This window comes from Doryrhamphus excisus, linkage group LG8, assembly GCF_037039965.1.
Source record: "Doryrhamphus excisus strain RoL-2023G ecotype Guam linkage group LG8, RoL_Dexc_Guam_v1.1, whole genome shotgun sequence".
NCBI lineage: Eukaryota > Metazoa > Chordata > Actinopteri > Syngnathiformes > Syngnathidae > Doryrhamphus > Doryrhamphus excisus.
Window position 1 is genome coordinate 12489612 of NC_136364.1, and position 26367 is coordinate 12515978.

The window sequence follows — 26367 nt, forward strand, 5'->3', positions numbered from 1 at the left end:
CTATTTATTTAATCTCTGAAGAGTAGCACCATGGTAGCCTCAAAACACCTGTCAAATGACCTGGGAGCAAAGATTGTTAAACATCATGGTTTAGGGGAAGGATGCAAAAGCTCGGTCAGAGATTTCAGCTGTCAGGTTTCATTCTGAGGAACATAGTGAGGACATGGAAGACCACAGGCACATTTCTAGTTGAGACCCAGAGTGGCAGGCCAAGAAAAATCTCATAAGCAGAGGCCAAGGATGGTGAGAACCGTCAAACTCAACCCGCAGACCAGCTCCAAAGACCTACAACATGGTCTTGGTGCAGAGGGTGTCACTTCATTTTTATTTTATTTATTTATTTATTGTCACATACCGAAGTACGAGGTGATAGGAACATACAATGACATAATGGGTACCATAGTAACTGTCCATTCATCCATCCATTATCCTCCGCTTATCCGGGTCCGGGTAAGTGGGGGCAGCAGTCTTAGTAGGGAAGCCCAGACTTCCCGGTCCCTGGCCACCTCCTCCAGCTCCACCAGGAGGACACCAAGGCGTTCCCAGGCCAGCTGTGAGACATAGTCCCTCCAGCGTGTCCTAGGTCTGCCCCGGGGCCTTTTCCCAGCTGGGCATGCCCGGAACACCTCACCAGGGGGGCGTCCGGGAGGCATCCGGACTAGATGCCCGAGCCACCTCAACTGACTCCTCTCGATGTGAAGGAGAAGCGGCTCTACTCTGAGCCCCTCCCGGATGGCTGAGCTCCTCACCCTAGTAACTGTCAATATAGTGATATATATATAGCACATCATGACTGATTGAGAATGATTTATAATTGAATAATTGTATATGTATAGTTTCATGACAAATGTATTTTGTGAGAAATTGTTTTTGTGATTCAAAGAATTCGAAAAGAATTTAGGCCGCATTTTGGACACTCCTGCCCCCTCGGATCCACGCAGGTGGTCCGATATCAATACGGGCACCGTGAGCGAATCAAAGCACCCAGGCCTTCCTTTCCACTTGACTGCAGTATTTGTCACTGAGCCCAGTCGCCCTGCACAGGGAGACAAACACCAATTGGTCTGTAGGCGGAAAGACTCGATAGGACGCCGCAAGTCCACGTTTTATGTTTTACTCACTTGAGCTCTTTCAGCTTCCTCTGTTTGATCTCGTTGATGCGGTTGCGTCTCTGCTGGGCCTCCCTGCTGACTTTCTCTGCCTCCTTGAAGCTTTGTGCTCGCTCGGCCATGGCCAACTGCGCCATCTCCTGCACCTGTTTCCTGATGGCCTCCGCGTGGTGGAGCGCTCTCTGGCGCTGCTTCCGGTCCTCTTCCTTCTGTTTGACGCTGGCTTCCTGTTGCACCCTGTGGAAAAACAGAAGAGGTTAGCACCTGCCTGGCTTGTATTTTCTATGGGATATTGTTGTGTTTTCTTACTTGAGGACCTTCTCAAACTCCGCCTTCTCTCGGCCGGCCTCCATGGACAGAAGGTGCTCCTTGCGCTGAACCTGCTCCAAGCGAGCGGCCCTCAGCGTGGCCTCCTCCTGTACCTTCTTGGCAGCCAGCTCCTTCTGTTTCCGCCTCCATTCTCTGTCCGCCATTTCTTGGTTCCTCCTCGCTTGTAGCTCATCCTTACAAATACAATCAAGATTAATGTTTTCATTGTTTACACAATAAGACTTTTTCCTTTTTTGTAAGTACTCGATTCACATATTTTTAATGTGATGAAATTGCTCTCTGAATCTTCTGAACTCCTGTTTCTGTGCCACTCCCAACAGCGTTTAAAGAAAGCTAGCTTTTTTGCCTTGACCATCAAGGTAGCATCACAGAAGATGACATTGAATTCACATGTTGTCTTTAAACAGCTGAACAGCCTATTTCCCTTTTGTGGTTGTTTGTTGTCTTCCTCACTTCCATTTCATCTTTCAGCATTTTCAAGCTCTACTTAGAACCTCTTTAAAATCTGCGCAAAATGTTTTAACATTTTGTAGCGTTCTGTTGTGGGCTTAAGTCTAGTAATCTGCCGCAGACCAATAAAACAGAAGCTGTGGGACAAAAATGGCCCCCCGAACCGCACTTTGGACACCGGCTTTTCCTGACCTGGTCTGCCTTGTGGTCTCTGGCTCGCTCCTGCTGAGCCCGCAGCCTGGCGATCTCCAATTCCTTCTCCTTCTTGAGCTTCCTCTGCTCTGCTTCGTACTCGGCCTCACGTTGCTTCAGGCAGGTCAAAGATTTACGTTGAGCACTTTAAAAGTGACAGGAAGTATCCAACTGCACTCGAAAGGTCCTGCAAGAGTGTCTCACCAGTTTGTTTTTGATGAATTCCATTTCTCTCATGTCTGCCAGCTTCTCCTCCTCCCTCCTCTGCTCCTGCGCCCTCAAAGTCTCAGCATTGATGCGCATGACCTCTTGATGCAGAAGCTGTTGTTCCTGTCTCTTCTTCTGCAGCGCCTGCGCAGAAGAAGACAAATTTCAGTGTTATTTGTGTTACTGTATTTTGTGTGTGTGCATCATACCATAAGGTCCTGCAGGTTCATTCTGGTTTGCTCCTCTTTCACGTACTGTTTCTCCTGCTCCTTCAGCTCTTCTTGCACTAGCTTCTCTTCCAGACGCTGCTGGATCTGCTCAAAGATTTGCTGCTTCCCACTGGAGAACACACAGACGCATGAGAAGAATGGTAAAGATCTCGAATGAGGAAACACGAGCGGTCACCGGATCCTCTCTTGCTTGTGCTGCTCATCAATCTGCTCCATCTTCTCCAAAAGCCTGCGACGCTCCACTTCCATCATGGCATCAAGATGCTTCTGCTCCTCCAGGATTTCCAGCTGGATCTGTCTCTTCTCCTGAATCTGGGCATCACGCGTGGCTTGGCACTGAGCACCCAGAATCACCTGAAGAAGAGTGTGCACTACATGTACATCCAAATCCTGGCCAATCATCTCCTCACCTTGTTAAGTTCTTTAATCTCCTCCTCCTGTTCCATTCTCAGGGCGTTGGCCCGCTCCAGCAAGCGCTGCGTGCGGTCATGGGCCTCCATCTCCGCTTCGCTCAAAGTCTGCTTCCCTTGACGGGACATGTCTGCCTCAACCATCTGACGTTTCCTTTCCTCAGCTGCACTCTGCACAGGCAGGATCAACTCCTAACTCCTAACTATCAATCAGGTTTGAGTCAGGTTTGAGCTTGTTTCCTACCATCTCCTCTTTCCTGCTCTGATTGGCCGCCTTCAAGGCTTCCTCCTCCTCCTCCTTGGATAGATGCTTGGATCTTGAGGTCATTTGCTCAAAGTCAGCTGATGGTAGAATGATGGACTGTCCAGAGGGATCTTTGCATGGAACCCTATGACAGGAATATAGTCATGAAGACCTCGGAGATAATTAAACCAGAGGGACATTCACAGGCGCCACGACTCTGGTATGCAAATGAGATCCAGCAAATAAATTGGTCACCAGCCAATCACAGGGCACATATAGACAAACAACCATTCCCACACATATTCATACCTATGGACAATTTGGAGTCAACCCTAACCCCAATTAACCTAGCATGTTTTTGGAATGTGGGAGGAAACCGGAGCCCCCAGAGAAAACCCACGCATGCACGGGGCGAACATGTAAACTCCACACAGAGATGGCTGAGGGTGGACTCGAACTCCAGTCTCCTAGAGGCCTGTGTGCTAACCACTCGGCAGTCCCTACAATTAAATATTTGCAATCATTTTGCCTTTACCTGAGATTGCGAATTAGGTCTTTGGTGACAATTTGAATAGTCCGCTTGTCAACTGGCACTACCTGGACTTGCTTCACCTTGGAGGCTGGCTGTGATGCCCTCTGCAACAAAAACAGTCATAATGTCCTTCCATACATCTGTCCCTACTGAGACTTACTCAGGTTGTAGTTCTAACCTGTGAGGTGCTTCCAAACAGGCTTTCATCCACCTGAGAGGAGGAGGCTCTTGTGCGGTATCGATGTTGTCGTCTTAAAGATGTGGTGGAGGAAGTGGCACTCTGCAAGGTTCACACTCTCAGCCATCTTTCTCCAATAGTTTGTATCATTTTTAGTTTATTACAGCAAAAAACAGCTATTTAAATAGGTTATTTATCAAGATATTTAGTAAATTATTCTCCATTGTAAATATGCAAATGATACTGTGAAGTTACAGTACCAGTATGAACACACAAAATAAGCGTATACTTTTGGTCCAAAAGTGCAGCTGATCTAAAGCCCCCTCCACTTATTTGTGTGTTTGTATTTCTTAAATACAATAGAAACATTACAATATAGCAGTATAAATAGCACAGAAACAATACTGGGAGTAGAAATTGTAATACCATACCATTTCTTCTTTCTGTGTTTATCGTCCGTACACAGATAACTCTCAGGAAAAGTCTATTTAAAAAAAAGTCTATTTAAGAGAAAAAGAAACTTTAAAAAAGTTTCTTTACAGATGGATGAGCGTGAAGAAGAACCTATGTGGTAATGTTTTCCGTTGCCATAGAAACGCTTGGCCTTAGTTCAACTAAGCGGTACGGCCCGTGGAAAATTATATCTATTGAGTTATTTGTAAAAAAAAAATACATGTGATTTCAAATAGGTGGTTGTCAGTTGACGGTTTTACAATAATATTATTCTTTATTAGTTTTGGTGTAATTGCCGTAGTGGTTCTGGTTTAGGCTTTAACTTCAACGACCACTAGATGGCGATAGTTCAACTGAGCGCTTATTGCACCTCCTCCCCTCAGATAAGAAAACGAAGAAGCAGAAGGCGGGTCTTACAGCTGGCCAACACAGATGAGTAAAATGAAAAACACGAATTATAGCAATCAAAACCTTATTTTATCGATTTTTTCATATTTGACGGGACAATACTGGTTTTAAGAAGACCAAAAGGTGGTCGTTGCAGAGTGGTAATGTGTCACTTTTACAGACTTTAACAGACGAAGTTAGTATGCATTACTTAAAATGCGATGACCAGCAATTTTAATGAGACGCTGAAACTCGAAACCTATTCGTTTTGCTGTGAAACAATTGTGCATTTCGTCGATTTCACTAGTCTCACTTTCCCTTACGCATGACTAACGTCAGCAGATTTGCGGCGCTGATTGGCTCACGTGAGGCGTCGTAGCACACAGTTCGTTCATTGGTCATCATTAATTGCAAAGAAAATAGCCGAAAGAAACATCCATTTATTTTGCAATGCCGCTTGTCCTCACTATATGGATATGCTGGAGCTTATCCCAGCTGACTTCGAGCGACAGGTGGGGTACACTCTGGACTGCTCGAAGCATGTAAATCATCTCATATCCATGTTGTTTATTTGTGGGAGCATTGGTCAAAGCATTGTAACAGTAAATGATTAACGTCATTAGTCCTAGCGCTCGCACTTGTGCAAACAATGGACGAAACAGCCAATCCTGCTGTTTTTAAAGACGATATATTGTGTAAAATGGTTGCCTAAAGGGGACAGCATTCTGCCTCCTGGTTCCATCCTTGTACAAGCCCCTACCTGGCATGGGCTAGCTGCCAGATTAAATCATTTCTGCACTTTGGGAGTTGACCATTAACTTGAGCAGATTACAAACAGCCCTCAGTTGTAAGCAGCTGCTGTTGCTTCACTTTGCATCCTGAAGCAAAGTTCACTGACAGCAGGCGGAGGTCTGCTGATCTCCCTTCTCTTTTTTATATTGTGGGAATAAATACAAATCGGCAGTCATGGCTAGAGCAAGCTATGGATACTATCGGGCCACTATATTTTTGGCCATGTTTGTTGGCTATGCCCTTTACTACTTCAATAGGAAGACATTCTCTTTTGTGATGCCTTCACTGATGGAAGAAATTGATCTGGACAAGGATGACCTGGGTATGCTTCATCATAATACTCAACTTGGGTGCTTTTGTTGCTTTTGTGGGTCATCTGTGTCCTCTCCTCGCTGTCAGGCATGATCACCAGCAGCCAGTCTCTGGCCTACGCTATCAGCAAGTTCATCAGCGGCGTGCTCTCAGACCAGATCAGTGCACGCTGGCTGTTCTCAATTGGCCTCTTCATGGTGGGAGGCATCAATGTTGTCTTCTCCTGGTCATCCACCGTGGCTGTCTTCTCTGCACTGTGGTTCCTCAACGGCCTGGGTCAGGGCCTGGGATGGCCGCCCTGTGGACGGGTGCTGCGTAAGGTACCTGAGCCGCACACGCATACTGTGTATTGCATCATGAGGTCCACCTAAACTGTTTAGGAGATCCTTAGGAAGATACTGCTCAAATTGAACATGAATGTTTTATTGTGGTTGCAAATATTAGACATCTCCGATGATTGCGGTGTAGAAACTACAACCACAGCGATGAACCAGTAAAAATATTGTGCAAATATTTTTTGTTTGTTCATCATAAATTAAAAATGGTCAGCTATTTGGTACGTGACAAAAAAAACTGAAAAAAATTTAAAACAAAATATTATATTTTATTAGAAAGGCAGGAAGTGAACAAATGTAACAGTTACTGATTGTAAAAGTACCAGATGGAGGGGTAGGATTTAATAAGCTTTGCTTCTTCCTACTCCTTTTGGACATGTGGAACTGTGAACTGATTATGTGATGCATTCAATTGTAATCTGATCCAAATATTACCATTACCAACCATAAATGTCAATATATTAAAATAGTTTAGTTTAAATATCACAGCTCATTTAACTTCATACAAGGTTTTTTTTAACCTCCTAAAATGTCATCGGCACACCCAGTAATAGTATGCTGCCATTCATTCATTCCAGTGACATCATTTCATTGTTTCCTTTCAGTGGTTCGAGCCATCTCAGTTTGGAACATGGTGGTCCGTCCTTTCCTGCAGCATGAATCTGGCAGGCAGCTTGGGCCCCATCATCGCCACCGTGCTGGTCCAGACGTACAGCTGGAGGACCATCCTGTCCATGTCTGGACTCATCTGTGCAGGCGTCTCCTTCGTGTGTCTGCTGGTCATCAAGAACGAGCCCAAAGACGTGGGGCTGCCTAATGTAGAAGTGGCCTCCAAGAAGAGCAAAGGAGGTGAGCTGAATAGGAAACTGACATGAGGCGGTCATCTCCTGTTACTTAGAGGGTCTTTGACTTGTGTTTTGCAGTAGGTACGTGAAAACATCAAACTCTCCTGTCATATAGGTGATGTTTGTGTCTGTGGTGACTAAAGGTCAATCATTGTTTGGACTTTGTCCCCTCCATGCCTTTCATGCGGCGCTGTGATGATCAGACATGGCGGTCTGACCTTCCTTGTAGTATCCGGCAGCCATGATTTCTGATGGCAGGTATTGTTATTCTATCTGTGTCCTCTTTTAGACTCATCCAGGGATGAGAGCACACTGTTGGAGTTCCTGCTCTCACCTTACTTGTGGCTGCTGTCCCTGTCGTATCTTGTGGTGTTTGGGGTGAAGACAGCCTGCACTGACTGGGCACAGCTGTTTCTCATTCAGGACAAGGGACAGTCCACACTCATGGGTATGCAAAGTTGGGGGGGAAACTACACCGCTGAGTCGCTTATTTCATTTATTGGGTGTTGTTCTAGCAGTGGTTCTCAATTGTTGTCTGTAATGCCCCCACTGGGGGACAATTTTTTTTCAATTTGAAATACTATTGAGAAACTGATATCTATTTATCATGTCGGCATGTCTGCACTAATATTGAAAGTATCCCCTGCCCACCAGCCCAGACACTTGGAAAAGCACTGTGTTATAGCAACGCATGTACCTAACAATAACGCTGTTGCAGTCACTCGCAACAAATGCAAGTCCTGGCCCGTCGGGTTTTTCTTATTCCTAAAGAGTCCTAAGAGTCCGCTTAAGCTGCCGTCGGCATGAAATTTGAGGCCTAAAGGGATCTTTTTTTATGAAAGCTGTTCATTCATTCAGACTACATTCATACTATACAACTGAAAGATAATTTACCATTCATTCCCCTTTCTCAACTAACAAAATACACCTATTTTAATTTTCACAAATGGAGGTAAAAACAAATCAACAAAAATCATTTGTTATTATTGTCAATACTCCCAAAAAAAAGTCAGTCTGCACATATTACTGCTCTCGCTGTGACTTGTGTTTCTGATGAAGTCCTGCCTTCCTGTGCTGTCATTGGCTGGCGAGCATATTGAAAAAAACAACACCGATATGATATATCAGATATCTCACGGTTAAAGTTTAAATGGTGCCGTTTGTCCTCATTGTCGGTGTGGTGATTGATGGCTGTCTTCTTCATAGGTAGCTCATACATGAGCGCCCTGGAGGTGGGAGGTTTGCTCGGCAGCCTGGCAGCAGGTTACCTCTCTGACAAAGCTGTGGCCAAAGTGAGTTTGAATCCCGTCTGTCTCACCAAAAGCTCAAATAAATCAGGGGTGTTCAAACTTTTTCCGCTGATGGCCCCCATATTGAAAAATGAAACCATGCGAGGGCCAATTTGTATGCCAAGGAGTTATGGACATTTGGAAGTGGAAAAGGGAAGTGTATAATTAGTATGAAAGTTTTTTGTGAATCCCACAATTTAACTTTCCAAAAATGACCTATTTATTTAGTTTTCTGTCCCATATTACAACTTTAAAAATCACATTTTATTTAATATTTCAACATTGCTACTAAAATTACAAATTATTTTTCCTCATAATATTACAAGGGAAATGTCTGCCATTTGCTCTCACTGTTTTTGTTTTACTTTTCCAAATACATTTCATTTTGTTCTTGTAAATGTTCCTTTAATCATTTATTTTTACTTTATTCTTTTAACTTTTTATGAAACCTTATTTTCCAAAACCTGCAGCTTTTGTCTTGTTTTGTTTGGTTTTTATATTTTGCCTTAAAAAATACTTTAACATTTCAACTTTGTGCTACTAAAATTATGTTATTGTTTTCTATGATGTCACAGTAGTCTTTTAAAATTGACTCTTTCTCATTAGATTTCAATTTTGTAAAATTACTGCTGATTTCTTTATTTTTGCCAATTTGCTGCAGGACAAAAATAGCCCCTGGGCCACATTTTGGACACCACTGACATAAATGCATGCCTAAAAAGGCATAGAATTGTGGTACTTAGTCCTGCTGCCCAACCAGTAAACCCTCCTTCTGTGTGCAGCAAGGCATGAGAACTTACGGAAATCCTCGTCATTTTGTCCTGATCCTCATGATGGCGGGGATGTTTGCATCCATGTATCTGTTCAGAATCACCATCACTCCAGATAGCCCAAAGGTAATTCACGAAAAGACAAGACATGAGAGAGGAATAAAAATTAATGGTATAATCTCTCCCCATCAAAGGTGTGGATCCTCAGCTTGGGTGCTGTTTTTGGTTTCTTCTCCTACGGGCCAATCTCCTTATTTGGGGTCATCGCCAATGAGAGCGCTCCGTCCAAGTACTGTGGGACATCACATGCTATTGTAGCCCTCATGGCAAACAGTAAGTAGATGATTTTTTCTCACCACCTTTAAAATGCAGTAGATTTGTGGTTCCCAAACTTTTCACAGTCCTGTACCCCGTCAGACATGTGACTTGAAGCCCTACTCCTGCACACTTAAAACAAACAACTGTTCATTTTTATTCATGTACCCCGTAAGTCTGCATGCCCGACTTTGGGAAATGAGGCAGTAGATGATAACCAATGTGATTTCTCCCCTCTCCAAGTCGGTGGCTTCCTCTCCGGCCTTCCGTTCAGCACCATCGCCAAGCATCACGGTTGGGAAACAGCCTTCTGGGTGGCAGAAATGTTGTGCGGTGTCACTGCCGTCACCTTCTTCCTGCTGCGTAACGTTCGAACCAAGATGGGTCACATGTCCAAGAAGTCCGACTGAGACTTGCCAGAAGATAAATATGTGATGCCTTCATTGTATTATGTTTTTAACTAATAGTTTTGTATGCACCACAGTAGTATTTACAATGTGTAAAAAGGAAGTTGATACAAACGTGTTGGACAGTAATTTAACTAGGAGTGCAGATACACTACTCAAGTGTTCCCTCTGGTATTATCATGACAACATAAACTTTTTTTATAAACACAATCCAAAACTTGAATGTACATATTTTCTATCATTTCTTATGAGCTTGTACACAATCAAACAAGCACCACACTTGCAATGCATGTAAGTTTATTCATATATTTACAAAACAAAGCATATTTACAACATTGTTACAAAATATGTGCAACCATCATGGCCCAGAGGAGAAAGATGGAAAATACATTTTGATCTCCTCTAAGATCCAGCTCCAAAGTTGCCAGCCTTTTCTGCAACCTCTAGTGCACTCTTCAGGTTCTGATCAAATAGTTCACATCTGAGGAGGACAACATGGCATACTATAATAAATGAAATATAACAGATGCAAACTGAAACAAACCCAAAAAGCATCACCGTGTTTACCTGATTGGCATCTCCAGAGAGTAGAATGGATTCTTGAGGGCAAAATCTGCATAGATCTCGTAGATTTTCCTCAGCAGAGCGTCAATGCCTGCTTGTCGAGGGTCTGCCAACACTATGAACTTTATTCCTGCAAAGACGCGCTGTTCAACATTCAAAACAAACTGAACAAAGTATGTTTGATGGTATTTGGATTCTGCACAACACCTGTAAGAGTTTGGAAGCAGTGCAGCTTGAAGACATCGGTTTCAAGCATCTCAATCCCTGAACTTCCGACTTCAGGAGATAGCTGGGATCCGATAGCAAACAACCTGGGGAAACCGACAATGGCCCACAAGCAGGGGAAACGATAAAGTCAGCACAAAATTTACAGGAGTGCAACTTACGAATGGAACATGGACGCCAGCATCAGTTTCTCATTGGAGCTCAGTCTGGCTCGTCCGAATCGGATCGACACCGGATAGTTGGCAGGATCCTTCAAGTACTCCAGGATGTCCTTCCCATCTGCTGTGCTCTTTCCCATGACATCAATACCATTGATGGATAGCACCGCATGGCCCACTAGAAGTGACACAAGATACATGCTCATTACTCTTAAGTATACATCAAATAGTCATTATTTTCTATTTCAAAACAAAGCATTCATTCCCAAATAAGGCATATTGGCATGCTAGCTAGCGTGCTAACGTCTAAAATGCACTACCTCGGATCCCGTCTCTCTGTCCGAAAGACACGACCACCTTCTCGTCGTGATGCTTGAGCACCAAGTCTAAAGGGTAACTAAACGTTTTCTCGGCCTCCGACCTTGGCACGTAGTTGTCATACTGGTAAATTAACCCCCCTGCCTTGTTGACTACATACACACTGAAGATCACCATCTTTGCTACGTCAACGACGCCGGTCAGCTGACAGCAGCGGTCACGTGACAACAGCAAGAAAAAAAATCTATGTATTTATTTTCTACCGTGATGTACGTTCGTCTAGTACTTATCATTAAAATATGAAAAGTGCTAGGTACAAATATTGGCTTTGCTATACATTTTACCGAAAAGACTGAAACACTGGAAGAAAACTTCTATTCCCACAACCCCCAGCGCCACTTCCGCATATACGGGTTGTCTACGGGGCTTTCTCACGGACTAACTTCCTTTTGCTTCGACATCTTGACGGGAAAACATGGTGAGAACGTTTAATGGGTCGAAGTATACAAATTCAAGCGGTTGTGATATTTCCAACGATGAATAAAAAGTGGAATACATTGTGAAACCACGAGCGTCTCAACGAAAGTGGAGAAAAGTGGCTTATTTATCGTTATTTACAAATTGACGCTAGCTAGCTTGTGTGGTAATTAACCATGCTTTTGCTATCCTCTTGAGCTAGCGAGAGCTACAACACCGTGAAACAAACAAACAAGTACCGCAGTCTTCAATCATTCCGGTTGATTCGTCGGAATGTTGCTTATTCAAATGTAATTTAACTGTGCCGGTCGTACATTTTAAGCACACAATATCTTGAAGAAGGACACCAACCAGGCCTCACCATGCTGACGATGAGTCCAAGCTATGTTAGCATTAGCTAGCGGTTTGTTAGACAGATCCGTGCATTGCTATGTTATGCCGTAATGTATGGTTTAGACTATTCAGGAGATCTTTTGTCTTAACCTACATAAGATATGATTATATCGGGTTATCACGTGTATTTAAATCAAATATTACTGACACAGCGTTGTCATGTTAATATCAAGCCTGTTACTTTTCTTTACCTTCCAGCCTCCCAAGCAAGACAAGAAAAAAGACGCTGGGAAGTCCAAGAAGGACAAGGACCCAGTCAACAAATCTGGAGGCAAAGCCAAGAAGAAGGTATGGTCTTGTTTCTGCACACAGCTTGTCAGTTTTTTTGACCAACACTGACCTATACATGTGTTCTGAGCAGAAGTGGTCCAAAGGAAAGGTGAGGGACAAGCTGAACAACCTGGTCCTCTTCGACAAGGCCACCTATGACAAGCTCTACAAGGAAGTGCCCAACTACAAGCTCATCACCCCTGCTGTCGTGTCTGAGAGATTGAAGATCCGCGGCTCGCTGGCTAGGAATGCCTTGCAGGAACTGCTCGCTAAAGGTAAACCTGGCAGATGAATACATATTGACAGCGAGAATTAAACTCTGCATCATCAAAGGGACTGGATTGTATGTAACTGCTTCCCTGGCTGCCTAAAGGCATCTTTATTCGAACATGCTGTCAGAATTTTATCCTTCTTCTACCTTGAGTACGTAAAGTATGTGTAACACAACGCACACTCACTAGTTTAACCATGAGCATTAGTTACAGTAGGAAAGTAGTTACAAAGGAAAATGTACTACAATTTTTATTATGCAGTTAAACGTATTGCAAAATAAGACATTTCTGTGAAATGTTAGTTTAAACCAGGATTGGTTGACATATACCAGCTGTTGGTGGTATATTTTATGTGGAAAAAAATATATTCAGCTAGTTGCATGGAGTCGCCTGAACTCTTTGTCTTATTAGATTTTTTTTTTTTTGCTGGTATGACTGGTATTTGTAAAATACTCAATGTTCTTACAGTAAAGTGTTTGAAGTGCCTTGTCTAATTGTAAAACAGTGTGGCTTCTAGCACAACCTTGTTACAACTAAGCTTTTCCAAGTTTTCCTGTTAAATTGGAACTTTGCACCCCCTTAGTGCTGACAATAGTGTTGTTACAATTGGATGCTATTTATTTAAAACTAATTGGAAGTGGCGTTCATTTCAAGGTAACGTACTACACCTTGGTCTCATTTTCTACAATATTGCATAACATAAACTTATAACTTAAAAATACATGCACACTATTTTGCTAGAGGCCTTTTTGCGCTTCCATCTGCCTGGATGTTTTTCTGTGCACGCACATTATGACAGTTGACAGATCAGCATCTTTCCAACATTGTTAGGACAATAGGTAGACCATCCATTGTGCAAAAAGGCTGTAGTTGTGACGTGCTGTAAATCGTTGTCGTTACAGGCATGATCAAGTTGGTGTCAAAGCATAGAGCACAGCTCATCTACACACGCAACACCAAGGGAGGAGATGAAGAGGCAGCAGCAGAGAAAGCATAATCAGGTACAAGAAATAAAGATAGACCCCCCCCCGCCTTTCTTCTTCTCAAGTCTCCACTCACTGCATTGTTTTCTTCCTCTTTCAGGTTCTTCTGTTTGTTTCCTTTGATATGCTGTTTGTAATGAACGTAAATAAAGTGTAAAACCTCCCCACATCCTGGACTTGTCTCTTTGTACGCCTCAAGGCTGTTTGAAGCGCTTGAGGATTCTTGTCTCATTCATACTCAGTCATGCATCAATGCAATAGTATACTGACCTTCCCACTAAGAGTGAATCAAGGTCAAGTGAAATGTTTAGATGTTTGCCACAGTGTGACAGCATCCACGCTATACAAACCCTCTGGAAGTAATGATGCTCATAACTCGAGCTGCCTCACAACTGATAACGATAACTTAGCAAAGCTACACGTTTCCCATTAAAAAGCTTGATCCACTTTGAGCAATCCTAGTGATGCCACTATTCACCACTTTGGGGACATCCATTGGTATTTCAGTTCACAAAGGATCTATCCTAACTTGGTACCTTTAGTAGATTATTGATTGTACCACATGTATCCCTTTAAAGCCACAGGCAGTGCAGGTACTATGAGATATTGATACACAACGTCACAATGAAAAAGTTCTTCTGTCACTCGCTGGAGGCAGGTAGAGATGTGCTGATGGAGTCAGACGTCTCTTGGTACTGCATTGCATCACTTCTAGCAGCTACTGTTACCAATGACCCCCAAATGTTCAGTTTGCTTATGTACACCCTCTTTTTAATGTTGAAATACATTTAAACCAGCAACACTTTGTCTTGGCGCATCAATGATATAACGGCGCACCACTAGATGGCGCCTGCGTGTCTCCAGTGGTACTCGTGCCTCAGTTTGAGTCATTGCTGCAGATAAAGTGCAATGTTGTGAAAGTGTCAGTTAGGAACTCATTTTGATCCCATCCATGTCTCCCCCTACAGTTAGGAGTTGGAGTTGCCGAGGTAAATATAAATATATTTTGGTATGAATATGCTCAAAGTTTGGTTTGGAGCTTTTCCTTAGGAGGTGGGCGTGGCACGCCTCCAAACTTTGATGTTTGAATTCTGACGTTGCCTGGTTTCAGGCCTTGCCTTGAATCAATGTACATCAAGGTCAATACACAGTATAGCTGACAGACTGATGAAGTCATTTGATGGACCATGATGTGTGTAAAGCACATGTGGTGGGCGTGGCCAGGTGGCGAATGGTCAGGCTTCGCCATTGACCATCAAAGGGTCATAATTTGCCTGCAGAAGGTCACAGGCTGCTGAAAACTTAAACGTAAGGTCAGAATCCAGGCCTGAGCGCCCTGGTGGTGCTCCCATGTGACACCAATCTAAATTGACACACTAGCGCCACCTAGAATATTTCATTTAATTATTCCTTGCCACCCGTTGCACGTATCGCTATGATTTTCGGTGGAGACGTCTACCTTCACCGGACGCACCTAACGCTCCAGAACCAATCTTCAAAAACCAGCGCCACCAACTGGTGGAAATGTATATCTGCCGTAACTTCATTATGCATAGTCGGATCGTCTCCAATTTTTTTTTTGGCGGGTTGGGTCAATCTTTGGTCTCTGGAGCAAGTCTCAAACCATGCCCCTCACACATTGGAGAAATCGACTGAACCCCACACCAGCAAGGTTTTTAGTGACAGACACAAGGAAAAACTCCAAGGAAAGAAACCAGACTCAGTCCATGACTGAACAAAGGATGAGAAAACAAAGTAGTTGTATTAATAACAGTATCGCTTATTCTAATCAGACATTAAAATACACAGAAATATCATATGCTGATGTTCTGCGTTGCGTGCATGAGAAGGATGGTGCTTGTCACATCCGTTCTTCCATTTGTTTTAACAGCAGCAGCACCAGCTGGAGGAGCATGCCAATTTTTATGCTATACTGAATGTATTTGATTCAAACATACATGGCAAAATATTAAACAGACATCCATTAACTGGAAATATGTCTTTCCGTGGGGCCCCTGGTGAGTGAGTGTGTGTGGAAATGTGTATCGGGCGTAACTTCCTTATGCATGGTCGGATCGTCTCGAAATTTTTTATGGAAGGTTGGGTCACCCTCCATTCTGTGACTCTTTGTGTAAATAGACTCTATAGCGCCACCAACTGGTGGAAATGTATATCTGCGGTAACTTCCTTATGCATGGTCGGATCGTCTCAAAATTTTTTATGGTGGGTTGGGCCGTCAAACAGGAGGTGACCACGTACCTGCCTTGGCACCGGTGTCGCCCCCTCCTGGTTGAGTGTAGTATCTCCCTTGCGCCTTATATGATTTCACCATTTTTTTCCCGACTGTCCGCACGCCCATCCGCTCGTGCTTGTACCCCTGACTTGTGCGCGTACCCCCGAGCTGCGCCTGGGTGCTCGAGCCCGCTCATCACTGCTTGCAGTTTTGATTTTCATTTATTATTTTTATTTATTTATATTTTTACATTTTTTAATATATCTTTTTGTATAATTGTATATTTTAATACAAAGTATTTTTTGGAGTAGTATACATGTTTCTGCCAACTGTCCCCGTCCTTTCTCTATAGTTTGAGGCAGTGTAGTTATCTGTCAAGCAACAAATTTAACGTAAAGTAGTTTTATTGACTCGTCGCTCCTATTTTGTTCAAACCAGCAGAGGTGCCTCCCTCAGACACTCCTGTGCCCGCGCTACTGGGGATGGAGTACCCAGACCGCATGGGATCAGGTCTGAGTCTACATGTCTTGGGATTTGAAACTGACCTTGTATCAGGAAGGACAATCCCGCTGAAAGGGACTGTGGAGGACCCGGACTGCAGAGGTAATGCAAAGATGGATCACTGGATCAGCCCCAACTTGTGGTGCCTAAGATGAGAGACGGGGTGTCACGGGGGCGTGGTCATGTTTCGTGAATGGTAGTTTATTTGGTAGTCATCTGCGTCAATCATCATTGGGAGATCCCAGAGGGATGTGCCTCTTTTCCGCTTCTTTGCAGGTCTGGTGGCCATCAGCTATGGCTCTCAGGCAGTCGACCTGGTTCCAGTGGTTGGCACCAAGTTGGATGTTCTTAAAAACATAGTGGTACCTGTCACGGCGGCCCACGCTGACATGATTCAGGTGGGGAAATCAAATCCAGTCTTTTGGGTGTCTCTGATCAAGCCCCTCGTCAGGTGGAGGCTTTGGATAGAGAGGTGTGTGCACGGAACACTTTTTGGCAGCAGCACAGCCAACAGGAGGAGGGCATCCTCTCTGATGTGGACTCGGCTCTGTTCCAGAGTGTTGTCACAGAACATGGCGGCCATCAGGTGAACAATATGAGGCCGTAATTAAAAGCGTCCTTCAAAAGCTGCCAGCGTGACATTGAATTGTGTTTGCTGGTCCAGTGGTCAGGAAGATCGCTGAGGGAAGCAGCTGTGGAGATGCACAACTTGGCGCAGGTCGAGGCGCAGAGGAGAACCGCCCGGCGTGCCGGCTTGGCTCTCATCCTCAGCCTGGGTAACTTGCTGCAACACTGTTCAATATTGGCTGTTTATGTCGCATTTCGTATCGAAGGTGGAGTGCAGATTGCAGTTCTGCCTGCTCTTTGAGGACAGGAAGTCTAGATTATAGACCAGGGGTGGGCAAACTTTTTGACTCGTGGGCCGTGTTGAGTTAACAAAATTGTACGGGGGGCCAGAACACATATTTCTTAAAGTTGTAACAGTCCGGCTTGAATTATTTGTCTAATTTTAAGTGTCATACTATCAGCTATATGTTCTCATTTCCCTTTTTTCAGGAGCACTTTAAACATCAGACCACATTGAACAACGAAATTGAATTTTATATATATATTTATTTTTTTTTACTGAATAAGACATTCGACTTGAAAGTCATGTTGCTCGCTGGTATGCTAAAGTTGAAATATTTAAAAGCAACTGGTGGGCCGGATTCAAACGCTTGATGGGCTGCATGTGGCCCCCAGGCTGTAGTATGCCCACCCCTGCTCTAGACCTTGACATCCCTTATCAAGCGAATTATTGCCGCAACAGTCATCCATATTATTATCATTATTATTATTATGCTGTTATTATTGTACCTCTTGTAATGCATAGAAATATGGGATGTGGATTGCAGAGCATTCATTCATTCATTCATTTTCTACTGCTTCGCTTATCCTCACGAGGGTTGCGGGGGTGCTGGAGCCTATCCCAGCTGTCTTCAGGCGAGAGGCTGGGTACACCCTAGACTGGTGGCCAGCCAATCACTGGGCACATATATACAAACAACCATTCACACTCACATTCATACCTATGGACAATTTGGAGTCGCTAATTAACCTAGCATGTTTTTTGGAATGGGGGAGGAAGCCGGAGTCCACGGAGAAAACCCACGCATGCATGGGGAGAATCACTGGTTATTACCGTCCTAAAGTGTATTTTTCCGAAAAAATGCCCATCCATCCAAACACTGATGTACCACAAGCTGATATTTTGGGGGTTACATGCAAAGACTGGGCTCCGAATGCAACTGAATGCCTTGCAGCATATCCAAAGGTCAAAATGCGTAGAAAAAAATGCATCTGCCTTAATTGTACTCATTGCTGAAGTCCAGCCAACTGTTGCTACATTCCAAACACTGTCTGTCTCCCGTGAAAACAAGGGGGGTGTCGTGGTGGCCATGGTGAAATGCCGTGCTGATAATAGAATAGAATGTCTCCCCTGTTTTCCAGTCCTGCCAACAAGCTGCTGTAAACAGTCTCGCCTTTTCAACAGCCATTTGCTCGAGTCTCCACGATGGTGACTGCAGCAAAATGCTTAAAAAACGACTTTGACATTTCCATTTCAGAATGTGCTCCAGACGGTGACATCGCTCTCCCGACAATTCCAGGTAGCATCTCTGTGGGAAAATAGATTTTCCAGAAATACAATGTGGGGTATCTGTACTACATTAATATCATGTTGCTTTTATTCCCAGAGGAGCAATGGACCAGGCTGTTGGAACGTTCTCCTCTTTTCCGGCTGCTGAAGAGGGTCGAGATGCAGCTCAAACATGGCGCCACGAGGGCACTACTCACTGGTACACAACACAATGTTCTGATTACAAATACACGCGCCGCTACGCCCCTACAGCACACATACATCAACGCAAATACACAATAATAGTAACTTGAAACCATGTCTTTTATTCAGACAACTGTTTAGTGGACGTCCTGGAATGCCAATGGGAATGCGAGGGAGAGTTAATCCCATTGGATCCATCTGTCCTCAAGCCTGAAGAATTCCTGGTGTACCAGCACGGGCTTTCCCTGATGCACCGCTTGCGTTGCCTGCAACTGGTCTGTGTCACAACTTTCACTCATCATTACATCAAATATGTAGTCGTCAGCAGGAAATATGACGCCGTGGTGCATACAAATGTTACACAAACCAGCATCCTTTCCTCCACAGACTCCAGACATTTCTCTGCACATAGCGTCCAGTCTGCCTAGCAACAACTACCACAATAACGCCTTCAGGAATTCCTTCTTTTATCAGGTAAAGTTGGAATAAATATCATTTTCACTTCTGATTTTAATAGGATTATGTGCAAAAAACAGTATACTGTTTTTGTACAACAACGCATACAATGAAAAATAACAATAATGGTTGTTTTGATTGCTGGCCCTACCTTAGCATTGCAGCAAAACAGAACATTTTTGTAGCAAAATATAGTCATAATATAGTGATACAGTGATTATATGCTGCGAAACAAAACAAAACAACGAATAAAGTTGTAATGTTTAAAAAATTAGGTCGCAAAAAAGTTATGCTATGAGGATGAAGTCAATATATTATGGGAATAAAGTCCAAATTATGAGAAGAACATTTACAACAAGAACAATGAAATAGTTGGAAACTTAAAAAAAAAAAATTATAAATTGAAACACAGCCTTAATTTCAAGAGAATAAACTTCAACTAAATGTTATGGCAATAAAATCCAAATTCGGAGAAGAAAATTTACAAGAGGAATGTTGAAATAGTCTGAAAATGTAGTATGCGAGTAAGTAAAATAAAAAAAAACGACAGCAGAATGTCTAGTATTAAAGTAGCAGAAAGACAGAAAATTACAAAAAACAAAACAAAATAAAGTTGTTATTTATGGAATATTAGGTTGGTGAAAAATTTGGGAAATGATGGGAATAGAATCCAAATATCATGGGAATAAAGTTCCAACATAGCATATCTACATGTGTAAATAATAAACATTAATAATAATAATAAGTAATAATAAGGTTTATCCTCACTAGGGTTGCGGGTATGCTGGAGCCTATCCCAGCTGTTGTTGGGCGAGAGGTGGGGTACACCCTGGACTGGTGGCCAGCCAATCACAGGGCACATATAGACAAACAACCATTCACACTCACCTTCATACCTATGGGAAGCATTATATTGTTGTATTTATTCATATTTTATTATTCATTATTGCTTGAGAGACATCCTATAGTAGGACTTGATGGGTTGTTGTGTCAAAAGAGTATGATACAAAACCCATCATGACCTCATAACGCCCCCCCCCCATCACAACATCCTGTTCAATTGTTTTGTACTTTCAAAGCTTTACTTGTGGCGAGAATGTTCCACTGAACAGCATCACTGGGGTTCTTTTTTTCTTTTTGCCTCGCCCAGTTGACCTTCAAACACAAAAACATCCCCCGTGACACACACCATACTGGGGGGGGGGGGCAAACAAATGGAGCCATTTAGACATTCAACAGCAATTCCAAGAAAATGAATCTGTTACTAGGGAAGGCTTCTTTTGTCCCGACAGTTTCCGACTCTTGGGTCGAGGTTTTCAAGGCAACGTGTGGGTAAAGAGTAAATAGTTCTATATAGCATTGAAAGTATGCCTTTTGGCTTTGTGGTGTTGTGGCCCCCCTACCACAGGATGCGGAGAGATAAGACCCGTAGTAAAAAGTTCAGAATTTTAAAATGACATTTTTCCTCTGAATGTTTGCTGTTTTTTTTCATTTTTCTTATTCAATTCTATTTTAAAATGGGCCTTTTGCACTTTTCATTCCGTTAAGAATGCAATTTATCTATTCATCTACAGCATATTGAGCGTTGCTTTTTTAAATTATTATTACGTTTTTTAGGTTACGTTTTAAATTTTGGGGCAAAAAAACAACCCTACCATGGTTTTCAGGCTTGGCAGCACTGCACAAAAAAACAAAAAGCAAGCAAAGAAAAATAAAATCAACCAAAGTTATCACAGCAGTTTTATTTTTATGACAAAGTCTTTGTTTTACACAACAAGCCTTGAACACACACACACACACACACACACACACACAGGCCAATATAGCTCCTTTTTTATTTAAGAAATGTAGAAGTCCATACACCAGAAGACCTTTGCATTGACTTCCATCATCATCCCCATCTTCCTCCCACGCTGTCATTCACTGTGATACCAGAACTTTGAGAGTGACAAATATGGCAATAAAAATTAATCCACACACGAGCGCAGCAATATTGAGGATCTTGGCTGTCTTTGACGCTTCAGCAGCTGCGCCCGAGTTCCCGGAAGCGTTGGCATTTTGTACCTTAAATAAAACAAGAGCTCACGTCAGTTAGCTTATGGCGTCGTTGCCAAAGTTAAAAGTTGATTGACACTTTTGACAGAACTTGATGCATGACAATGACAAATGTTTGGGATGCAGAAGCAGATTATATAGAAATATAACAACAACAAGGCCTACCTTGCTGGAGAAGACAATAGCCGCAATCCCAAGAGGCAGACAGCAACATAAAGTGTTGAATATGGACCATCCCAAATAAGAGGGGGCCACAGCACGGCTTGGGCCTCTTTCCATTCTGCTTCAAAGTGGTTGTAGGTTTTGTTGTTATTGCAAACGTCTCAAGCCAATGGCTGTGAGGGAAGACAGCCCCAACCTTTTATACATATGGGTGGGGTTTAGAACTTTTGGAGGGGGAAAAAAAGGCCCTAGCTAAAAACAAAACCCTGAACGCCCCCTAAAATAGAAATAAAATGACTTGGTGATGAGTTGCTGCACCATCTTCTTAATCAGCTTAACTTTTTCGTTAACTTGACCAAATCAATCAGCCATGAGGGTTGCCCTCGGCAACATCTCCACATAGATGCCATTTGACACCCCTGCACAACCTCTTTTTTGGGTCTACTACTTGACTTTTTAAAGTTTACAAATCTTTGCTTTTGAAATAATTATTTTTTCATTGAATGCACCATAGTTGCTACTACTACCCTGTGAGTCTGGTTTATCTGTTGAATGTAATCTAATACTGTATTTTCTGGACTATAAGTCGCTCCAGAGTATAAGTCGCACAAGGCCAAAAATGCATAATTAGGTAGAAAAAACACATACATAAGACGCAGTGGAATATAAGTCACATTTTTTGCGGGTGATTTATTTTCCAAACTACTTGACCAAAACAGACATTACGTCCTCTTGGAAGGCAAGTTCTAACAATAAAAGAATAGAGAACAGGCTGAATAGGTGTAAGATATGCTAACACAATGCTTATTCAGCTACACAAAAAATATAAACATGAACAGAAAAGGTATCCAGTGTTTATGTAACATAAACAGTTTTGTCATTTATAAGTCGCTCTGGAGTATAAGTCACAGGAACAGCCAACCTATGAAAAAAAGTGCAACTTATAGTCTGGAAAATACGGTAATTACAAGTCACTTTCGCAAATGTTGAACTGTCAGGCTAGAGGGAGCATTTGGTGTGACAGGAGCAAGCCATGTATTCAAAACATACATTTTAGTAGGCAAATCAATAACTCGCTGAGCTTCACCAGTCCGGCGGCAACAACAACAAGAATTATGGATGATAAAACATTGGCTATGTCGTTTACAACCTCAACATGTTTTGACACCAAGCAAAAACGCGACAAACGCAACACGAGAGTTCCACAAGCAACGCAGCATGCCTTGCGGCTGGAATATATGGGTCTAATTTTGGGTGTTTTATGAAGACGTTTATATGCACGCCTACATGGGGCATTAGGAAGCTTAGATTGTGTGTTGATGTGTTGTGTCGCTTGAATGGCTTTTACATGCAATCTACAGATTGCATCTCGCTAGTTCCTGTGCGACCCAAGCGTGCCATGTGTTAAAGGTTTTGAAAAAAGTAAGTATTTTCTGAACTATAAGTTGCACTTTTTTTCATAGGTTGGCTGTTCCTGTGACTTATACTCCAGAGCGACATATAAATGAAAAAACTGTTTATGTTACATAAACACTGGATACCTTTTCTGTTCATGTTTATTTTTTGTGTAGCTGAATAAGCATTGTGTTAGCATATCTTACACCTATTCAGCCTGTTCTCTATTCTTTTATTGTTAGAACTTGCCTTCCAAGAGGACGTAATGTCTGTTTTGACTCATATTCCAGTGCAACTTATGTATGTTTTTTTCTACCTAATTATGCATTTTTGGCCTTCTGCGACAGATATTCTGGAGCGATTTATAGTCCAGAAAATACGGTAATTTGGAAGAACGCTGTGGGCCAGATTAAGACTTTTGGCGTGCCTGACGTGGCCAGTGGGCCGCAGTTTGCCAGCCCATGATGTTTACGCATTGTCACTCATCAAAGTTGTTGTTGTATTTGTGTTTTCCAGCGGCTGACTTCCTGTTCCACTTTATATAACCATTAATAATGATATACAGTGGAACGATACGCCTGGATGGTTATGAAATGTTTCATAACAGGGTGACGTCTAATGTCCATTCCGACAGGAAGCAGACGAGACGCTCTTTGTCCGCCGCCAGAGACGCCAATCAGTTGGAGGCTTTTCACTGCTGCTGCTCCACTGCTTGTCCCACGTTGCTGTCAAGGTCGTGAGCACTGACTCCGCCCCTGACTTCCAGAGACTCTTTTCTCAGGTACAAAAATGACAATCACAAGCACCTGGCGGGTTTCAGCATTATTTGGTGACGCCTGAGTGATAAGACTGTGAGCACCACCGTAGGTCCTGCAGGCATGTCTAGGGGAGGTACTTCATAACAAATTGGGCTTGGATGGCGAGCCCGCTCAAGGACATTTGAAGGGCACTCTGCCAGGCTGCGGGGACGCCTTTCCTTGTCGACCTCAACTTGTGAGTATACACCCCCAAAGCCATTTCTACTCCCGCTCTTTCTTACGTACGTCTACCTTATCTGAGACAAGAGAGGATTAACGTGTGTTTCTCGGGGACAGGATGTTGAGGAAGTTAAGAAGAATCCCATCTCCAAGGGGTATTAAGGAAAAGCATCTTAGCAACAGAGGAAGGCCATCAGCAGTCAGGAGGGAGCTGCAGGCCTTGATAGAAGAGGGAAAAAGAGAGAAAAGAAATGTGATCAGTCAGCCAATCAGCAGAGGAAAGTAATGCTAATTAATAAAATGTAATATTATGGCAGGAAATTGGATCCACATTAAAAAAAAATAATGCAAATGAGGGGGAAAAGTCAAATATAATAGAAGAAAATTGGAAGCTGATTAATAAATATTTATAATAATATTTAGTTATTTATTGACATGTTTTCTGTGGTTAAAATTCAGAATATTATGTTTATCAAAATGAAGGTAACCTACATTATTATGTAACATAACAGTGTATATATATATATATATATATAACAGTGAATATTGCTTTGATTAAATGAATATAATATTATTACATAATTAAAACCTTCTAATTTTTAGTTTAGTATTTTTTTTATTATTTAATCATTGGAGAATGAAATAAAATATTTCAGTTCATTATTTGATGGTTTTCATTATCAACTTATTTACATTATTATTAAAGTTTAATTTTAGGGCAAATTTACTTTTACGTTTGTCATCACCAGTGGCGTCAATAGACCTATTTTGGGGGGGGCTTTGATTTTTTTTTTTAATTTTTTTTGTTTTTTTTTTTACAAAAAAATAGCTTGTTGTTCCTTATTTGTTTTTTGGAATTCCTAATGTCTACTACATTCATTCATATCATGTGCATCTCATCTCTCATCTCTTTCAGTACCAACCCTGACCATGACAGTGACAATTATGGCAATAAAAATTAATCCACAAACCAGCGGTGTGAAATCCGTTAAGGCGGTAAGTCACCATTGACGCACTACACTGCTGACGTGGGTGTCAAACTGTATCCCTTCGAGTGGAAACAGTGCATAAAACAGTACATAAAGCCTGACGGTATTTTTTATTCTTCAGTTTGGCTGGGGCCATCTCTGGTGATAGCCCCAGCGAAAACACATGGATGTATTCATTGCCAAAGCAGACAGAGAGCTAGCGAGTGCCGAGCATTTAATCAATGGCAGTGTTGTGCTGCCAGCGGATGTTCTCCTCCAAGATGCAACCCTTTAGCAATTGCAGGGTGAATACGCAAACCCTCAACCAAGTACCACCCCCTTCCTTCCATCCCTCTTGCCTGACTACCAGCAACCCACGTCTTCGACGACCCCTTTACATTCTGCCTAGCCCACCCTTCCCTTCTGTCTAAGTGAGTGTCTCTTGACCTCTTAAGTTCTGCTTGTGGAAAAATAGCAGCCTTGCTATTTAAAGACTTTAAAAGCCTGCCACTGTGGAACGTGTTCCTCAAAAGAGCAGCATGAACAGCGGTTAGAGTTAATGATGCAATTCATTACTCAACTTTGCAGCCCTGAAGATGATGCTTTCATTCATCCTCATTTGCTCCGTGAAGGCCAGGATAAAGATGTCACCTGTCTGACGGTGAGGATGAAGAGGAAGCTACTTTGTAGACGTTATCACGAAAGTAGATATACAGCAGCCGGTGATTATTGCCTTGGCTCAGCAACCACTTAGCTGACCAACCAATTAACCATCGCAATCAAACCACAATGTGCGCATGCTACAAAAACCACCAACAATTCTCGTAACTATAGTAACAAAGGGCATCCTGCACCAACCAGGAAGTAACCTGCCAAATTACAGGGCTGCAACTAATGACTACCGATATTTTCTTTGTTGATGAATCTGAATCTTGTTGATTCAATTAAAGGGGACCTATTATGTTCTTTTTTTGACCCTTTATATTAGGTTGTGGACTCCTATAGAGCAGCTACACACAATAACCAGTACAGAAAACTTCCTAGATCTTCCAGAATCTGCACCTATTCCAAATGTATTTACTTGGATTTGTACCACAGACCAAAATGGTCTGTTTTAATTTATTCCACCCACAGCCCGCCTCCGGGCATGTCGGGTTTACTAACTGCAGACAATCTTGGTACAACATCAGTGGTGGGAATGTGATCATTACTACCAGACTGTGGTTCTCTCTCAAGGGACAGAAATATTTTAATGCGCCCCCACGATTTGAAATACTACGGAAATGTTGAGTACTTTAGATTTGTATATATTCTGTCTGCACTAGAGGAAAGACCTATAACCATAGAAATAAAGTCAGTAAATAATGGTCAGGGGTCCGCCCTCTGCTGCTGAGCAGTTTGTTACAACAACTCACTCATGGAGTTAACATCTCACTTCAGGCTGGAAGGCTTTACTGACTTTCTCCTGTCTAACAATGTGTGTGATACTTTCCAATCAGGCTTTGGGCCCCACACACGACACTGAGACAGCTCTGGTCAAGGTGACAAATGATACCGCCTGAACACAGACACAGGCAAGGTCTTAGCCTTAGTTCTGCTGGACCTGTCATGGAGGAAATGCACGAGCTCACAAGCACATACAGTAAACCAACTATAAAAATATGTACACGTGAAAATGTAAATGAATAAATATTGTGCTGAAATGACTGCTTTTGCGGTTTTCATCTTCTGTATTAATTGCAAAGATTGAGGAATAGGAAGGATATTCTGCCTTACAAATGATAATTTGCATCATATGAAGTAGATCTAGGTCATATTTACAAGTACAGTGTAAAGTACAATTTAAAAAGAAT

General features: G+C 42.5%; 5 protein-coding genes across 5 annotated transcripts; 3 read left to right on the forward strand and 2 right to left on the reverse strand.

The window, feature by feature from the left end:
- Nucleotides 1–65: 65 nt before the first annotated feature.
- cfap45 (cilia and flagella associated protein 45) lies at nt 66–4364 on the reverse strand. The gene is made up of 12 exons (XM_058079979.2): nt 4314–4364; nt 3883–3984; nt 3708–3808; nt 3173–3317; nt 2929–3099; nt 2694–2872; nt 2498–2627; nt 2286–2432; nt 2082–2195; nt 1419–1612; nt 1122–1346; nt 66–1036 (listed from the first exon to the last, which is right to left on the reverse strand). Exons 1-12 carry the CDS (start codon nt 4314–4316, stop codon nt 976–978), a joined length of 1572 nt encoding a protein of 523 aa, XP_057935962.2. The 5' UTR covers nt 4317–4364; the 3' UTR covers nt 66–975.
- Nucleotides 4365–5077: 713 nt separating this feature from the next.
- Nucleotides 5078–10014, forward strand: LOC131134563 (glucose-6-phosphate exchanger SLC37A4-like). Its single transcript, XM_058079980.2, has 8 exons — nt 5078–5836; nt 5914–6146; nt 6767–7010; nt 7296–7454; nt 8213–8298; nt 9078–9191; nt 9260–9398; nt 9624–10014. Exons 1-8 carry the CDS (start codon nt 5689–5691, stop codon nt 9788–9790), a joined length of 1290 nt encoding a protein of 429 aa, XP_057935963.2. The 5' UTR covers nt 5078–5688; the 3' UTR covers nt 9791–10014.
- A 63-nt stretch (nt 10015–10077) lies between these two features.
- On the reverse strand, nt 10078–11266 carry trappc4 (trafficking protein particle complex subunit 4). The gene is made up of 5 exons (XM_058079981.2): nt 11055–11266; nt 10738–10912; nt 10559–10662; nt 10355–10481; nt 10078–10268 (listed from the first exon to the last, which is right to left on the reverse strand). The coding sequence occupies exons 1-5, from the start codon at nt 11227–11229 to the stop codon at nt 10190–10192; spliced, it is 660 nt and encodes a 219-aa protein (XP_057935964.1). The 5' UTR covers nt 11230–11266; the 3' UTR covers nt 10078–10189.
- Nucleotides 11267–11396: 130 nt separating this feature from the next.
- rps25 (ribosomal protein S25) lies at nt 11397–13616 on the forward strand. Its single transcript, XM_058079982.2, has 5 exons — nt 11397–11530; nt 12121–12210; nt 12284–12467; nt 13367–13465; nt 13548–13616. The coding sequence occupies exons 1-4, from the start codon at nt 11528–11530 to the stop codon at nt 13459–13461; spliced, it is 372 nt and encodes a 123-aa protein (XP_057935965.1). The 5' UTR covers nt 11397–11527; the 3' UTR covers nt 13462–13465; nt 13548–13616.
- A 455-nt stretch (nt 13617–14071) lies between these two features.
- LOC144899680 (uncharacterized) lies at nt 14072–24173 on the forward strand. Its single transcript, XM_078792993.1, has 12 exons — nt 14072–14105; nt 16119–16283; nt 16458–16579; nt 16633–16767; nt 16846–16957; nt 18287–18328; nt 18416–18517; nt 18631–18776; nt 18889–18975; nt 23204–23350; nt 23437–23562; nt 23664–24173. Exons 1-12 carry the CDS (start codon nt 14072–14074, stop codon nt 23706–23708), a joined length of 1263 nt encoding a protein of 420 aa, XP_078649119.1. The 3' UTR covers nt 23709–24173.
- The last annotated feature ends 2194 nt before the right edge of the window (nt 24174–26367 follow it).

Excerpts from the sequence above, each read along its gene's own strand:
- cfap45 (XM_058079979.2), bottom strand. Across the intron at positions 3,318-3,707 it reads GACCTAATTCGCAATCTCAG|GGTTCCATGCAAAGATCCCT; the intron begins GTAAAGGCAAAA and ends TTCCTGTCATAG. Across the intron at positions 2,873-2,928 it reads AGATTAAAGAACTTAACAAG|GTGATTCTGGGTGCTCAGTG; the intron begins GTGAGGAGATGA and ends ACTCTTCTTCAG.
- LOC144899680 (XM_078792993.1), top strand. The coding sequence starts at position 14,072 with ATGAAAAAGTTCTTCTGTCACTCGCTGGAGGCAG. Across the intron at positions 16,958-18,286 it reads GGCTCTCATCCTCAGCCTGG|AATGTGCTCCAGACGGTGAC; the intron begins GTAACTTGCTGC and ends TTTCCATTTCAG. Across the intron at positions 23,563-23,663 it reads TTCCTTGTCGACCTCAACTT|GATGTTGAGGAAGTTAAGAA; the intron begins GTGAGTATACAC and ends TCTCGGGGACAG.
- LOC131134563 (XM_058079980.2), top strand. The coding sequence starts at position 5,689 with ATGGCTAGAGCAAGCTATGGATACTATCGGGCCACTATATTTTTGGCC. Across the intron at positions 6,147-6,766 it reads GTGGACGGGTGCTGCGTAAG|TGGTTCGAGCCATCTCAGTT; the intron begins GTACCTGAGCCG and ends GTTTCCTTTCAG. Across the intron at positions 9,399-9,623 it reads TGTAGCCCTCATGGCAAACA|TCGGTGGCTTCCTCTCCGGC; the intron begins GTAAGTAGATGA and ends CCCCTCTCCAAG.
- rps25 (XM_058079982.2), top strand. Across the intron at positions 12,211-12,283 it reads GAGGCAAAGCCAAGAAGAAG|AAGTGGTCCAAAGGAAAGGT; the intron begins GTATGGTCTTGT and ends TGTTCTGAGCAG. Across the intron at positions 12,468-13,366 it reads GCAGGAACTGCTCGCTAAAG|GCATGATCAAGTTGGTGTCA; the intron begins GTAAACCTGGCA and ends TTGTCGTTACAG.
- trappc4 (XM_058079981.2), bottom strand. The coding sequence starts at position 11,229 with ATGGTGATCTTCAGTGTGTATGTAGTCAACAAGGCAGGGGGGTTAATT. Across the intron at positions 10,663-10,737 it reads CTGGCGTCCATGTTCCATTC|GTTGTTTGCTATCGGATCCC; the intron begins GTAAGTTGCACT and ends CGGTTTCCCCAG. Across the intron at positions 10,269-10,354 it reads TCTCTGGAGATGCCAATCAG|ATGTGAACTATTTGATCAGA; the intron begins GTAAACACGGTG and ends TGTCCTCCTCAG.